The following is a 13951-nucleotide window of genomic DNA, read 5'->3' as shown; positions in this document are numbered from 1 at the left end:
TGGCTATTTTAGTTGACAAGTTACAAATTGCTAGGGATAGTAACCACTGACAGAATAAAGGAAAACTGTCTGATGGAGTTGCCTTTTGCACACTTGATTGCCAGTGACGTGAGTGTGACTGTTTCTTTGTAAAACCAAGGACTTGAGAAACTGTGTTTGCTCACCTCCCGTATGTGCAAGTCCTATGGACTTGTGCATATGGGAGAGTCAGTTTGGTGTAGTGGTTAAGAGTGCAGGACTCTAATCTGGAGAACCGGGTTTGATTCCCCACTCCTCCACTTGAAGCCACCTGGGAGACCTTGGGCTAGTCACAGCTCTCTGGAGCTCTCTCAGCCGCACCCACCTCACAGGGTGTTTTGTTGTGGGATAATAATAACGTACTTTGTAAACCGCTCTAAGTGGGCATTAAGTCGTCCTGAAGGGTGGTATATAAATCAAATGTTGTTGTTGTTATTATTAAAGTGTAACTGAGAATCGAGGTATATTGTACATGTTTGCTTCTAGCAAGAATTGGCAATTGTTAGTTCCCATAAAGAAATAATCAAATTTTAACCAATGAAATTATAAAGAAAGAATGATATGTGTGGATATTCTTGTATTTTGTGACTTAGTGTACTGGCTGCGGTTATGTTTTTAAACCCTGTTAATCTTTCTGCAACGAAGTACATTTTGACTGTTATCGGATGTCTGAACAAGTCAACATTAAGCTGAGATGTCCATGAACCCGAACAAAAATATTCTCCCTATGTAATGTTAATCTTAAACACAATGATTGTAAACAATTTTAATATTAATAAAGTGCTAACCATTAATAAAGTGCAACGTGCTACTAATAAATATATTCAGTACAATCAATACAATTATATAAACAGTTCAAGTCAATATATATACATTTCAATCAGTCAATAAATGTTCATCAATAAATAACAACCAGAATTAAATAATTAACAGTCCCATTGCTCAATAAATAGCACCATCAATAAATACAACCAGGATCCAAATCATTAACATATCAATTGCCAAAAGGCTCACAAACAATCAAATGTACATTCTGTGTAAGATGACAAATGGAATCAGTCCCTATCCAACATATGAAAGAATCTGTAATGTATAAACAATAAAGTCTCTAGTTTTCACGACATCAAACTCCCCCCACCGTCACATATTGGCAAAATGCCCAAAGTTCTAGGAGTGGTCACACCTTCTTCACGGGGAGTTGCTTGCAGCTTGTCCGACAAATCGCTAGTTGTCCATGAACCCCACTTAGCCTTTTGCTCATGTCTGTGTCTCCTTCCACACCTGTTTTCTGTAAGTTAAAAACTAATTGTGGTTACCAATAACATACAAATGCCAGACATGAGTTAACTGGAGTTAGTTTTGTGCCCACAAATTGGGATTCTAAACCAGGGTTTATTCCTATCTTAAAACTGAGGTTTGTGAGAGACAACTGTCTCTGGTCAATCTGCAAGCATGCATTCATACATAATAGATAAGTGAAGTTTGTTTCTGATCTGGACTCTCTATGTGAGAAGGGAGAAGCAAGGATCAAATGTGTGCGCCCAAAATCAGGTTCATGCACATCCAAGTTTAATGTCAGCTTCTGCAATATTTGGATGCATTCTTGCCTCTGATGCTAAACCATAATACCATTCTGGGGTCTCATATGCCTGAGCTTTTATAAAGTAGTTATATCCCACTGAGCAGTGCTGAATCAAGACCTCTGTCATATGCATCTCATCTGCCATATATACACTGCAACACAAACCTACTCTGCATTTGTGATGCTCACCCCTGCTCTGGCCCTGCCTTAATCAGCTGCAGAGTCGTTGACCAGGCGGGTCCCAGCTAGATGACCCGGGTCTCAGGAAAAGAGCTTGTGGGGGACTAATGTTGCCCAGACGCCCCTCACTGCTCTCTTGGCTATCCTCTGGTCTTGTCTGTGCTCTCCTCAAACTTCTTCTTCTCCACCCACCCCCGCTTGTGGGTGGACTTTCCTTTTATCCCTTCACCATTCCCGGTCTCTGCCTCCTCCTCAGACTGATTAATAAAGTCAATGTCATTATTATCCCCACAAACAGACACGCTTAAGCTGCCTTGCCATTAATTACTGACAAAAACTCTGGTTATTTCGCTCTCTCTTTCTCACACACACATGCGCACGTGCAGACAAACATAATATGTTTATATTCCAGTGCAAAGCAAAAGCTATGCCTAATTTTGCAGCAGATGTGACAGTCAAAATCCCTTCTATGTGGAAATACACACAGCTAGATGTGTTTTTCTTTTCATTTGCATGAAAAAAAAGTGGAGGTTTCCGAGTCCCTGCTAAAGCAAAAAAACTCAGCACTATCAGAGATTTTGCCATGCTTCAAAGCAACATGGGAAACGGCAGAAGATGTTCCTTGCTGTGTATAATTAGCATATTACCAAGCTCTGCTGCCAACACTGTATTGCTCCCCAAGCTGAAGACTATTATCCCACTCACTAAAGTGACTGTTGTTCAGATTTACTCTCTAATGCAGCCTTGTCCCAGCTGCAAGTATCCCTCCATCAGCTTCTCCCAGAGGGTTGGACTTGGTGTTCTCATCCTTGTAGGTCTGGAAGAAGAAGTGCTGCAGAATTTTAAAATTCACAGAAGCTCATGTAGGTGATATTGCTCGGTTGGACCTTTCGTCAGACCGACAAGTCAGTTTGTGTAGAGTGAATGTGTGTTTAGTGGGCAAATGGCGGTTTGGCTGTATTGTGTCAAAAGCACAGTGAAACGGTTAAGCACACCGATGCTGAAAAATTGGTTAAGCAGAACAAGACGGAATCATCGCAGATGGAGAGCTGAAAGAGCAAAATAAATGAAAATGATTAAAGCAGAAGGCTGCTGTTGCTCAGAATTCCTTGAGGATGCATGACAAGTACATGATTTTGGCTTGGACTGAAACAGAATAACGCCACATTTCAACAAGAGTTCCCCGATTTGAATGTCAACATTAATGATGGCTGTTTACCAGATATCTCAAACATGATGGCATGTGGGCCGAGGAAAGCAATTTTCATGTGCTGATATAATCAGCGGTCACATCACTGGGTGACTGTGGGAAGGCTTCTGAATGGTGACACCTCATGCTGCTGGTGCTTTATCATTGCAGCAAGTGATGTTCCATGTTCCTCACTGTAAGGAAAACAGCAGAAAGGGTACTAAAACCATTTGCTCCCCAAAGTATATTCATAGCTGCACCATCCGAAGAGGGGTCCAAAATTCAAGTTTTGAGGGTTAGATATAAATTTCAGGTGACATACACTGATCCTAAAATCAGTGTTTGCATTTTGATGGAGAAGTATTATTCAAGATACTGAAATCGGAATTTGCAGTCTTGCAATTCAGATCAGGCTTTGTTGAGAGTTTTCAGAGCTAAATCTATTTTAACTCTAGCTTTTCTTTTTTAATGATAATAACTGAGGCTGTTCTCTTCTGTTGCAGTTCTGTGCCAGCTCTTCTATAATTTATGACTGTCTGAACCTTAACAGGAATAATGGGATTTTGAAGGTTTTGTTGGGGGCATGAAAGGTTACATATTGGATGGCAAGATTTGTTTGCAATAAAAATCTTATCTTTGTAAAGAAACAAAGGTGCTGAAGCTAAGGAAGGTTGCTGGTTTATTTGAGAACTTATGCTATCCACAATGTAACAAGCCAAGGCTCACTAGGATTTAGTCCTGATGTCCGCTTCAGTACTTTAGCCTTATACCATGTGATATAATAGCAAAGAACAGAATGCCACTGAACAAATGCTAAGTGCTTTCCCTTCTCTGCAGTGTCACCATAATCAATCTAAGACATTGTGGATTAAGGAGAAAGATTTCTAGGTTGGACTATCAGGGCCTAACTGCATGTTTTGTTTCCCCTGTGATCTCCCTAGGTCCTGGCAATCAGATGTGTGCTGTGAAATCCATGCTTGGAACTCAATTCCCAGGTCCACAGGGGCCAATTCAGACAGGGAGTTTAAGCCTCCCCGCTTTTCCTGACCTGATATGGCATTGGCTCCAGCAGTTGCTATTCATCTACGTTCTGCCAATCATGTTATGTGCAGCCAAATGGTGCACTAGAACCTGGGGCTACTTCAAGTTTGGAAAATGGTGCAGGGAGGGACTTAAGCTACTTCACCCCACACATCATGATCATGATTTGAAATGACCACCACATCCCTTGGAATTGTATCGGGAGCATAGAACTCACAGTCCACATCTGATCTTCAAGGAGAACATAATGTGTAATTAGGCTTTCAGGGAAGTTTGAACCCCAGCTGTCTCAGTGATAGAACACCTGCTTTGTATACAGAAGTCCCAAATTCAAACCCTGGCAACTTCAACTGAAAGAGCTCAAGTCATGGGTATTGAGAGAGACATAGGGTTGCCAACCTCCAGGTGATGGCTGGAGATCTCCCAGAATGATAACTGATCTTCAGATGACAAATCAGTTCCCCTGGAAAAAAATGTAGATAGCTTGCTTTTTTGTGCAAAAATTATGGTAACCGGGTTGATTCCTTATGGAAATGTCCAGTTCAGAGAGGTTCTCTTTGATCTGTTTCTACTTGCAGTACAAGACACTGATCAGATGTTTAAACAGTTTCTTGGAGAAAGTTTGGCACAAATTTTCTCCATCCTTTGTAGGATAAGTGGTTTGGAGTGGTTTATTTTTAGTCACTTAGGTATAATATCCAGTCTTCTGCATTTTGTAAGAAAGATAATATTAAATTGAATCTGTGCAAATGTTTTCATGTCATTGATAGATTATTACTGCATGCAACTGAATGTGGTGCCTTCCATGAAGATAGTTTCAAGCGGGTAGCCATGTTGGTCTGCAGTAGAACAGTAGGATTTGAGTCCAGTGGCACTTTAGAGACCAAAAACATTTTCAAGGTATAAACTTACAAGAATCAAAGCCCCCTTTTTCAGAAGCTGTCTTCAGAAGAGGGATGCTTTGACTTCTGAAAACTTACACCATGAAAATCTTGTTGGTCTCTAAGGTGCCACTGGACTCAAATCCTGCTGTTCTACTGCAGACCAACATAGCTACACACCTGAAACTATCTTCCTTGAGAAAGTGGCTCCTTTGGAGGATGAATTGTATGTCATTATACCCTGCAGATATACCTCCCTGTCTAAACCCCACCCTCCCCAGGGTCTACCCTCAAAATCTCCATGAATTTTACAAGACAGGTTAGCAACCCTAGAGAAACCCTTTTATGCTCAGACCCAGGAATATTGATGCCAGAGAACACTCAGTCTGAATTAATATAGCAGATCTTCATATAGGTTCCTACTTAAGTTCAGGTACCTTTCATTGTAGAAAGTAAACACTGGTTATAGTCTTGGATTCTTTTCTGTGATTCTTTTCTGTATTCTTGCTATGCTAATACAACTTGGATCTGTAGGGAAGGGCTGCTTATTGTAGAACTTGTGACAGAATAAGAAGAGGCTTGTTATATAGTTTGTTTGCACAGGAATTTAACAAACCCACTTATTTCTAATTAGAACTCAGAACAATGGTTTTTAAACTTAAGGCTGCCAATTTTTTAAATATGTGCTTTTTATTGAGGAGATGCTTGTTTATTTGCAGTTCTTTAAAGTATAAAAAGCCAAACCTTCAAACTTGGGTCAGCTGAAATAAGCAAGACATTTTCACTCCCTTTGAGAGCATCTTATAGTTTCTGAATAAATCATCTGATGTAAGAAATAGAAGCTGTATTTAAATTGGTGACATTACACCCCAGAGATATTGTTAAAACTGACTTCACTTTGAAAGAGAGCTCTTCCTGTGTATTTTTAAAGGGTTGTTGTAAACACACCACAATTATGTGACGGCAATTGAAATTTTCTCTAGGCAATATCTACCTCATTAAAGTCAATTTTTAAAAGTTAGCATCCGGTTTGATCACCAAGCTGTTTTTCCTCCAATTGGGTGAGAAGCTGCGAGTCTGTGGATGACCTAGATTTCTGGAAAAGGCTGAATTTCAGGATGTGGGGTGGCCCACATTTTTGCTGCCTGCTAGAGGTGAAACCAGATCATGATTAAGAGATTATTGAAATCTAGAATGAATGTTCCCCTTGTGTGGTTTTACTAAACAGCAAATTTTACATCGTAGTTGTAATTCATGCATGAGACTTATTGGTATCTAAGGCTATATCTGTGGAAACACAAGGCAGACATTTCACACGGTGTTTTCTTCCTCTTATTTGGTGGAAGACTTAGGGCTTTGCAGTGGGATATTCTCTTTAGGCAGCATGTCCTGGCTCCGTCTTATGAGAACAGGGCCAATTCCAGACGGCTCTCCCCATCCCGAAACGTCGCGCGTCCCCATCCCGCATTTTGGGATGGGGAGGGCCGTCTGGAATCGGCCCAGCATTTCTCATTTTTTCCCTCATTTGTTCCTGAACTGGCAACTAGATTTGCTACCGATCCTGAGCTGAAATACAAATGCAGCCACTTAGGGACAGTTGATGCTTTAGCCAGAGCTAGGCTACACAGACAGAATTACTTTACTGGGATTTATAACTCTTTAACAGACTTTAGCCACCCTTTGTACTTGCAGTCAAAGTGATCAAAGGATAGATTGAAGTGGTAATTGTAATCTATTCTGTTGCCATTGAGTTTAAAGTTTGAAGTCACCTGTTATTCATTAGTTGGTATTTGTTTGGTATATGTGATGATTCAGGAGTATACTTGCACCCACAACATGCAGCCTGAAATGAGAAGAGAAATTCCAAGGCACTTTTTTACCATGCACATCATGAATGGTGAGACAAGCATGAGCTCTCAGCCGTAGCAGCAGTGTGTTCTTTGGATCCGGTGTCTTGGCTACACAGCTTAATCTATAGATTTGTATCTGCATCCAAATAATCTGCATGTTGATTTCATCTCTATTCCTTTTCAGGGTATTCTGTTTTCAACCCCTCAATGTTTGAAGACTCCCCAGGATTTAGTTAAGCTGTACCTGCATGAATCTAGTCGGGTTTATCGGGATAAGATGGTGGATGAGAGAGACTTCGGCCTGTTTGATAAAATGCAGACAGAGATTGTGAAGAAGTTTTGTGAAGTAAGTGATATAGGCCCAATTCACGTTATCAACTGGGCAAGCATTCTGGTTCCCACAGTGGAGGAACAGCATATCCAATCCACATACTAATAATATAATAGATAATGTGGATGCTTCTTTTGTAGAGAGACCTAAATCCTACTGTTACATGCTGCCTGCTTTCTAGAGTGATGCGAAGTCCTAGGGCAGTGGTCTCACATTTAATTTTCTTTGGATAAAAAGCCCTGGATGTTATATGCTATCTTTGTATTACTTGTACAAAGAGGTGGAGCATAGGTGGGGGCAAAGAGGCACTTCTACAGGGCAGCTACCTGACTCAGAAATAGACATGGGCACGAACCAAAAAAATTTAATGAACCAGCAGTTCGAGATTCAGTGCCGACGACGAACCCGAGATCGCGAACTGCAACGAACATTTTCCGTTACTTGGGGGAGGGGGAATATCCCCCAGCATCCGCGGGTCCTCACCCGAGGGTCCCACCGAGGAACAGTGCGGCGGTGGCGGCAGCCAGCATCTCACACCTTCCTGCCTTGCCAGAAAGGATGGGAGGGAGAGGACCTGTCACGTGGGGGGTAAGTGGGAAGATCTCACCCCAACCTCCAGGCCAAAGAGGAGTGTGCTGGTATTCCTGGAGTGGGTGGGAGAGGACATGTCATTTGGACTGGGGGCCTGATCCCCCAGCCACCGCACGTCCTCACCTGAGGGCTCCACTGAGGAACAGTGTGGCGGCAGCCGCCTCCTGAGCCATCAGCCTCAAGGTTGTAAGCGGCGCTGTCCCAGACCCTGAGGGGACAACCTCCGCCAGCGCGGCCTGCCGGAGCGCTCTGCTCTTACCAGCATCACCCTCAGGGCAAAGTGATCCTCCCACTGACCCCTGCTCAGAAGAGCTGGTGGCCCCCTTTTTCCCCTCAATGGATGTTTCACTGGGTGAGGAGGGAGACCACAGGCTCGGGTGGTGCCTCTTCAGGTGGCGAGTCAGGGCCATCGAAGACAGGTGCTTTGGGTTTTTGCCCCTGCGCACCAGGACATCACAAGCACGGCACCGCACCACACTGGGGTCATCAGGAAGGGCCCGAAAGTGCCTCCATACGGAGGCGTTGTAACGCCGACCGCTAACTATCCCAGGGGAAGGAGGACGAACGGTTACAGGCTGTGCTGTGGGGCTGGACACGGACGACGGCATGAGGGGTGGACTGCGGGAGGGGACACCACCGAGAGTTTGGGATGGGGACGGGAGGGATCTTTCATAACACACATACCATTCCTCCAGGGATCCATCACCCACCCACCCCTCCTCAAAATGTTGAGAGATATTCTCTCCCCCCCTGCGCAAAGACCTCTTGGGCCTCCACAGCCCACATAGGTGAATTGGGGGGAGTGGGAGGACTCCCTGCTACCCCTGAGCCACACCCAAAACTGCTTTCCACAACTGAACCAGGAGGACTGCCATAGCATTTCACCCCACAACCACCCTTGGCAGCCAACACCACAGGAAGACTCATTGTGCCACCAAACTAGAATTAAGGAGGACAGGAAAGGAGATGACTCTGTGTGCCCTCCGCCACAGTGCCCACCAAGCTTGGCCCCAGGGCCTGGCAGCAGCCCTGGCGCCAGAGGGAGGGAGGGACTAGAGCCCTAGCACACCACGCCCACAGATCTGAACAGAACAGGCACTAATAACACTGTGTGAGCCCTCAGTTGATGTGCCCACTGAGCTTGGCCCCAGGGCCTGGCAGCAGCCCTGGCACTAGAGAGAGGGAGGGACTAGAGCCCTAGCCCACCACTCCCACAGACCTGACCAGATCAAGCACTAATGTGAGCCCTCAGCCGAGGTACCCACCGAGCTTGGCCCCAGGGCCTGGCAGCAGCCCTGGCACCAGAGGGAGGGAAGGACTAGAGCCCTAGCCCACCACTCCCACAGACCTGAACAGATCAGGCCCTGATCAATAATCAATGTGAGCCCTCAGCCGAGCTTGGCCCCAGAGCCAGGCAGCAGCCCTGGAACCAGAGGAGATAGATCCCTATCCCCCAAAGCCAAGCTCAATTGTACTCTCAGTCTCTCTCCCCAAAGGCTAGCAAGTGGCAAGCAAGAGCTCTGTCCCACTCCACTGCTCGCAGAAAGCGAAACCCAGCGTGGGAGACCACGGCTATTTATAAGCATGAGTCCCATTCAGCAACACAGGAGGTCTGTGTTTGGCCATCAAAGCTGCCTATCAGGGTTTGCAGGGATGAGATTGGAGTGCCCGTGGCTACAGAACACCCTTTCCTCCCCTGGGTGTCTTCTCCCAACTTGTAACCGCTTTGCAGCTCTGTGGTTGGAAGGAAGCCCTGCTGATCAAGGAAAGCTGGGCTTCCATTCGGGTTTCCAGGGCAGCAGAAGGAGCGCAGACAGAGCTCAGGCATTCCCCCAGCTCCATTGCCAGGGGAATTGATTGCTGGCGCCTGAGTGTCTGGCTTCCTGAACCGTGGCCTAACGCAACGAACCAGGCCTCTACCGAATGCTGGTTCGTTGGCCGTGGCCGGTAATGAACCACCAGATAGCTGTCAGACTATGGAATCCCAGTTATCTAGAGTTCATCTCCCCACTTCTGCAAGAAGCACAAGGTCTCTTGATTTCAAAAGGTTTATTGGAAGATTATGCTCAGGATACAGGGGTCCATGATCCAAGGACTTGAGTCCCTTGGCTGAACCAAAGCTTTGTTGAGAATGACACATAAAATGAAAGTAACAACACTTCAAACACCCCTTCCCAGCCTCCCCCCTTAGTCCTGTCTAGAAGGCCTGGGAAGGCGAGGACATCAAGGTCGGCCGGGCTGATAAGAATTCTTCGTTCCCATAGATATAGGCGGCCTGGGCAGCACCTGGGCCTGGAGGGAGAGAACTAAATAACTACATATAACAGGAGAACATGGCGTAGCTTTGGCTTGAGAACTGACATTCTGACATTCGCAATCACGTGATCACCATTTTCATGGGTTTTTGAGGTTCATAATGCAGTTCGTGCCCATCTCTACTCAGAACCCCACAGAGGGCTTTGCTTTTCAGTCAGCTATTTATTTGGTGATAAATAATTAACAGTTCTTGGGCAGCAACAATCACAATACAGCCTTTCCCCGCAAGAAAATGAGGGGTAATAATGCAATTTAGCTCACTGGGTAATCTATGTTGAGTGCCGATATATATCCTTATGACATCATGGATATGATGGGTTGGGGGGGTCCAACCTACTCTTTTTCCACAGCACCAGAATGTTCAACCTGAACTTTGTGTTTCATTTATGTCCTTCCTCATTAGGATATGGAGGATACCCTGGAACAGACTAAGAAGATGAACGTGTTTTGCCATTTCGCAAAAGGGGTTGGGGAGCCCAAATACATGCCCGTCCAGAGCTGGGAATCATTGAACCAGCTCTTAGTGGAAGCCTTAGAGAATCACAATGAAGTCAACCCTGCCATGAACCTGGTGTTGTTTGAAGATGCCATGTGCCATGTGTAAGGGGAAATTTGTACACTTGAAAGCTTGTGTGTGGGTACTATGTAGTGTTATATCTGCAAATATACCTCAAGGTGACAGAGTAATGGGTGGCCAGAATCTCTGAAAAACAGACTCTGTTTTCAGTTTGGACAACATATCCTGAAATTATGGTTTTGACTCCATTTGGCAACTGTAAAATGTAAAACTCTCTATCTCGCGAAGACAGCATCTGTCTTTATAATAAATTCTCATAAAGTGGTTTGGGTAACCATCAGAGAAAAGCAATTGCATGAGGACATGGGAACACTTTTATGCAGCTAGATAAATAGAAGGAAGAATGCTTCACGCTTTGCCCAGTGAAGTGGTAGGACAGGGGTAAGATCCACCTTGTTAGCTGTGAGTATGGGTGTGTAAATGTATATTTTCAAATATGCCTATTCCTAATATGTGGTGACTAAGAAGCAATGACTTATTTGCCTAAGAAGCAATGACTATCTCAGAAGAGTGTGCTTCAGAACACTAGCTCTCCCCCCCCCCGCCCCGCATGTTCCCGGCTGTTACAAAATTTTACTTGTTTCATTACAAAGGGGCGGGAAGGGCAGTCTAACTGTTTCTGCAACTCCAGGCAACAAATTCAATCACTGTCACAAAAGCGAACAATGCTTACAATCCTTAGCTCTTGCTGTTGCTCCTTTGTGTTCTGGGGAGTGCAGCATCCTTTCAATTCCCACACCAGAGGGCCTTGATGTTTAATACAATCGTAGCGCTGCCGCATGCCACAGTGCTTTTATTCCATTCGGTTAGTAACAAGCATTTTATCTTCAGTGGTTTCATGCGGACTGGGCTACGCTGCGGTCTGGTTTTCTAGTGCATAAAAATAGGCACCTGCAGTGATTTTGTGTGTCGAGCTTCTAGGGAGGAAAGATGGGCATTGTGGCTAGTAGTTACTTTTATTCATGTAATGTTCTTTGCACTACTACCTGCTATGAGGGCTACTTTATTATTTTTTTCTAATTGCAGTCTGCTGCAGCATAGGCATGAAGGATCATTGTTTTACTCTGCTCAGTCAAGAGCTGAGTTTGAGATCTGACACCCATGATACCTCTGCAGCTTGTATTTCGACTCAGACTAATAAGGGGTTTTTGTTTGGATGTTTTTTTTTGTCTATCCATGTTGAATGAGCTCTCACTGTACAGGTACAGAATATGCCCCAATCATTTTGCTACAAGCAAAAGCTGCTGGTGTGTGCATATAGGTCTACAGAAAACAAATTCATCAGATACTGCAGGCTTGTAGCAGCTTCTGCGTGTAGGGTACAGATAAAGGCATTCATATGACCAGCTCCTTATAGGTACATTTGATCCAGATAGACAAAAATCTGCACAGATTGAAAAGTAAGGCCAGCAAAGGGAGCCATTTGATTTGATCTCTGCTATCTATTTCAGCCCCTGTGCTGCCTAGGAAGCCTCCTCACATGAATTTGCGTGTCTGTAAAAAATCAGTAGGTTATATGATGTTATTTGTTATTTAGCTCAAGGTTACAGACCACAAATTAATTGCAGCTGAGTAGCACCTTAAAGACCAACATTTTCCAGAATATAACCTTCCTTGGGTCAAAGCTCACTTTATCCCTTTGTATCTGACAAAGTGAGCTTTGACTCACAAATCTTATATCCTGGAAAATTTTGTTGTCTCTACTTCTGTAGGCATTATCTGCTTTCTGTTTAATTTTTATATTGCCCTTCCTCTAATCAGCTCAGAACAGTTTTTATGCTGATTCCTTGTGTTAGCCAAACTGTCTCAAAGATGGGGAATTAATAGGTAATTGGCTTGTATTAAGGGATCATGACCTGTGTATACCAGGGTCAGAGTTCCTGGATCACACCCAATAAGAGAGGAGACTAATACTTTAATGAATCAAAGCTTTTACTTAATAACTTCTGAGCCTACAGAGTCTAAGAATCATACACACATTCACTACAAGACTTGGAAATAAAGGTGGGAAAAATATAGAGATGGTTGCATTATTAGGAAGATCGTTGTTTGGGCAATACACTCCTGTCCTGGCGAGAAGCAGAGAGCCAGCAGTGAAGGGCAGAATGCCTAGTGGGATGTCAGCAACACACTAGGTGGGATGGGGTAGGAGGAGCCCTGGGGAGTTTGAGCTGTAGGAACTCTAGGGCTAATGAATGGCAGGCATGATTTCTTGGAGACCTTTTCTGACATTTTAGTCACGGTGAAGGAGAAAAATTAGGGCAAGAAAGCAAAGTCTCCCAAGGCTAGAATGCATCGCATGGGTTACATCACACTTATAATGTAGCACAGCAGTGAGTTCACTGTCTCTAAACCTATGAATAACCACAGCTTCCTATTCCATCATACAGTGTCACATGACTAGGGATGCCAACTGTGTGAAATATATTGGCCCTTAAATAGAGGCATAATTGGATGTTATTTTCCTGATGATATTATTTATCTCCATGCCTTGAAAAGCTTCAGCTGCCCTTTCCACACAGGAAGCCACTATTAAAGGGACAGGACATTTTTCTCCAGGCTTGCTAGAAACCTTGCACACTCTTAACCCATTCATTTTTTACCTTCTGTTGTCAAATTGGAATGTTGCTGTAGGAAGAAATCAGTGGAAGGGACAATATGCACAGTTAACACATGGATGGAAGCAACTTTACTGTAGTAACCACTTCTTTTTTGTTTTGATATATCCTACTTCAAGACCCAGCATAGTTATAGTGGTTAGGGTGTCAGACTAATACTTGGGAGACCCAGATTCAAATCACTACTCCACCATGGAAACTCACTGGGAGATTTTGGGCCAGTGACTATCAGCCTAATCTCCGTCAGAGGGTAGTTGTTGTGAGGTTAAAATGTAGTAGGGTGACATTGTAAGTAACTTTGGGTCCCCATTGAGAAGGAAAGAGCATATCTGAAAATGTGTTCTATGTGTTTCAGACTTCGCAGAATATCTGAAATGTAGGTACTGGAGATGTTGAACTATCAGTTGTTTAGATAATCAGATTATATAGATTGTAAAAATATTTTAGATAATTTGCTTTTAGTTAACAATAATAATTCTTAACACTTATATAACACTTCACATCCATTAGCTCAGTAATCATTAACTATGATCTGATAGGGTAGGCCAGTATTATTATCCTATACTGCAGATTAAGGCTAAGAGAGAACAGTTTGCAAAAGCCTGCCTGATAAATTCATGACAAAGGTGAAATTTAAACCATATCCCAGTTTATTCTTTAATTTAAACCATATCCCAGTTTATTCTTTTATGCTACATCAACTCCAGCAATGACCAGCAGTTGTCAAGGGCATGCAAGAGAGAAATTTCAAAGTCTTTATATGTTAGCAAAGATATA

The 13951-nt window shown here is 43.8% G+C and overlaps 1 protein-coding gene across 1 annotated transcript in view; it reads left to right on the top strand.

Moving 5' to 3' along the window:
* Positions 1-13951, top strand: part of LOC129327573 (dynein axonemal heavy chain 9-like) — a 262554-nt gene that overhangs the window by 122505 nt on the left and 126098 nt on the right. Inside the window, exons 42-43 of the mRNA XM_054976327.1 lie at positions 6926-7087; positions 10383-10579. Of these exons, the coding sequence (XP_054832302.1) occupies positions 6926-7087; positions 10383-10579 (359 nt within the window). The remainder of the gene's footprint in view (positions 1-6925; positions 7088-10382; positions 10580-13951) is intronic.

Source organism: Eublepharis macularius, chromosome 4 (genome assembly GCF_028583425.1).
Source record: "Eublepharis macularius isolate TG4126 chromosome 4, MPM_Emac_v1.0, whole genome shotgun sequence".
Taxonomy (NCBI): Eukaryota; Metazoa; Chordata; class Lepidosauria; order Squamata; family Eublepharidae; genus Eublepharis; species Eublepharis macularius.
This window is presented reverse-complemented; position numbering and strand designations above follow the sequence as displayed.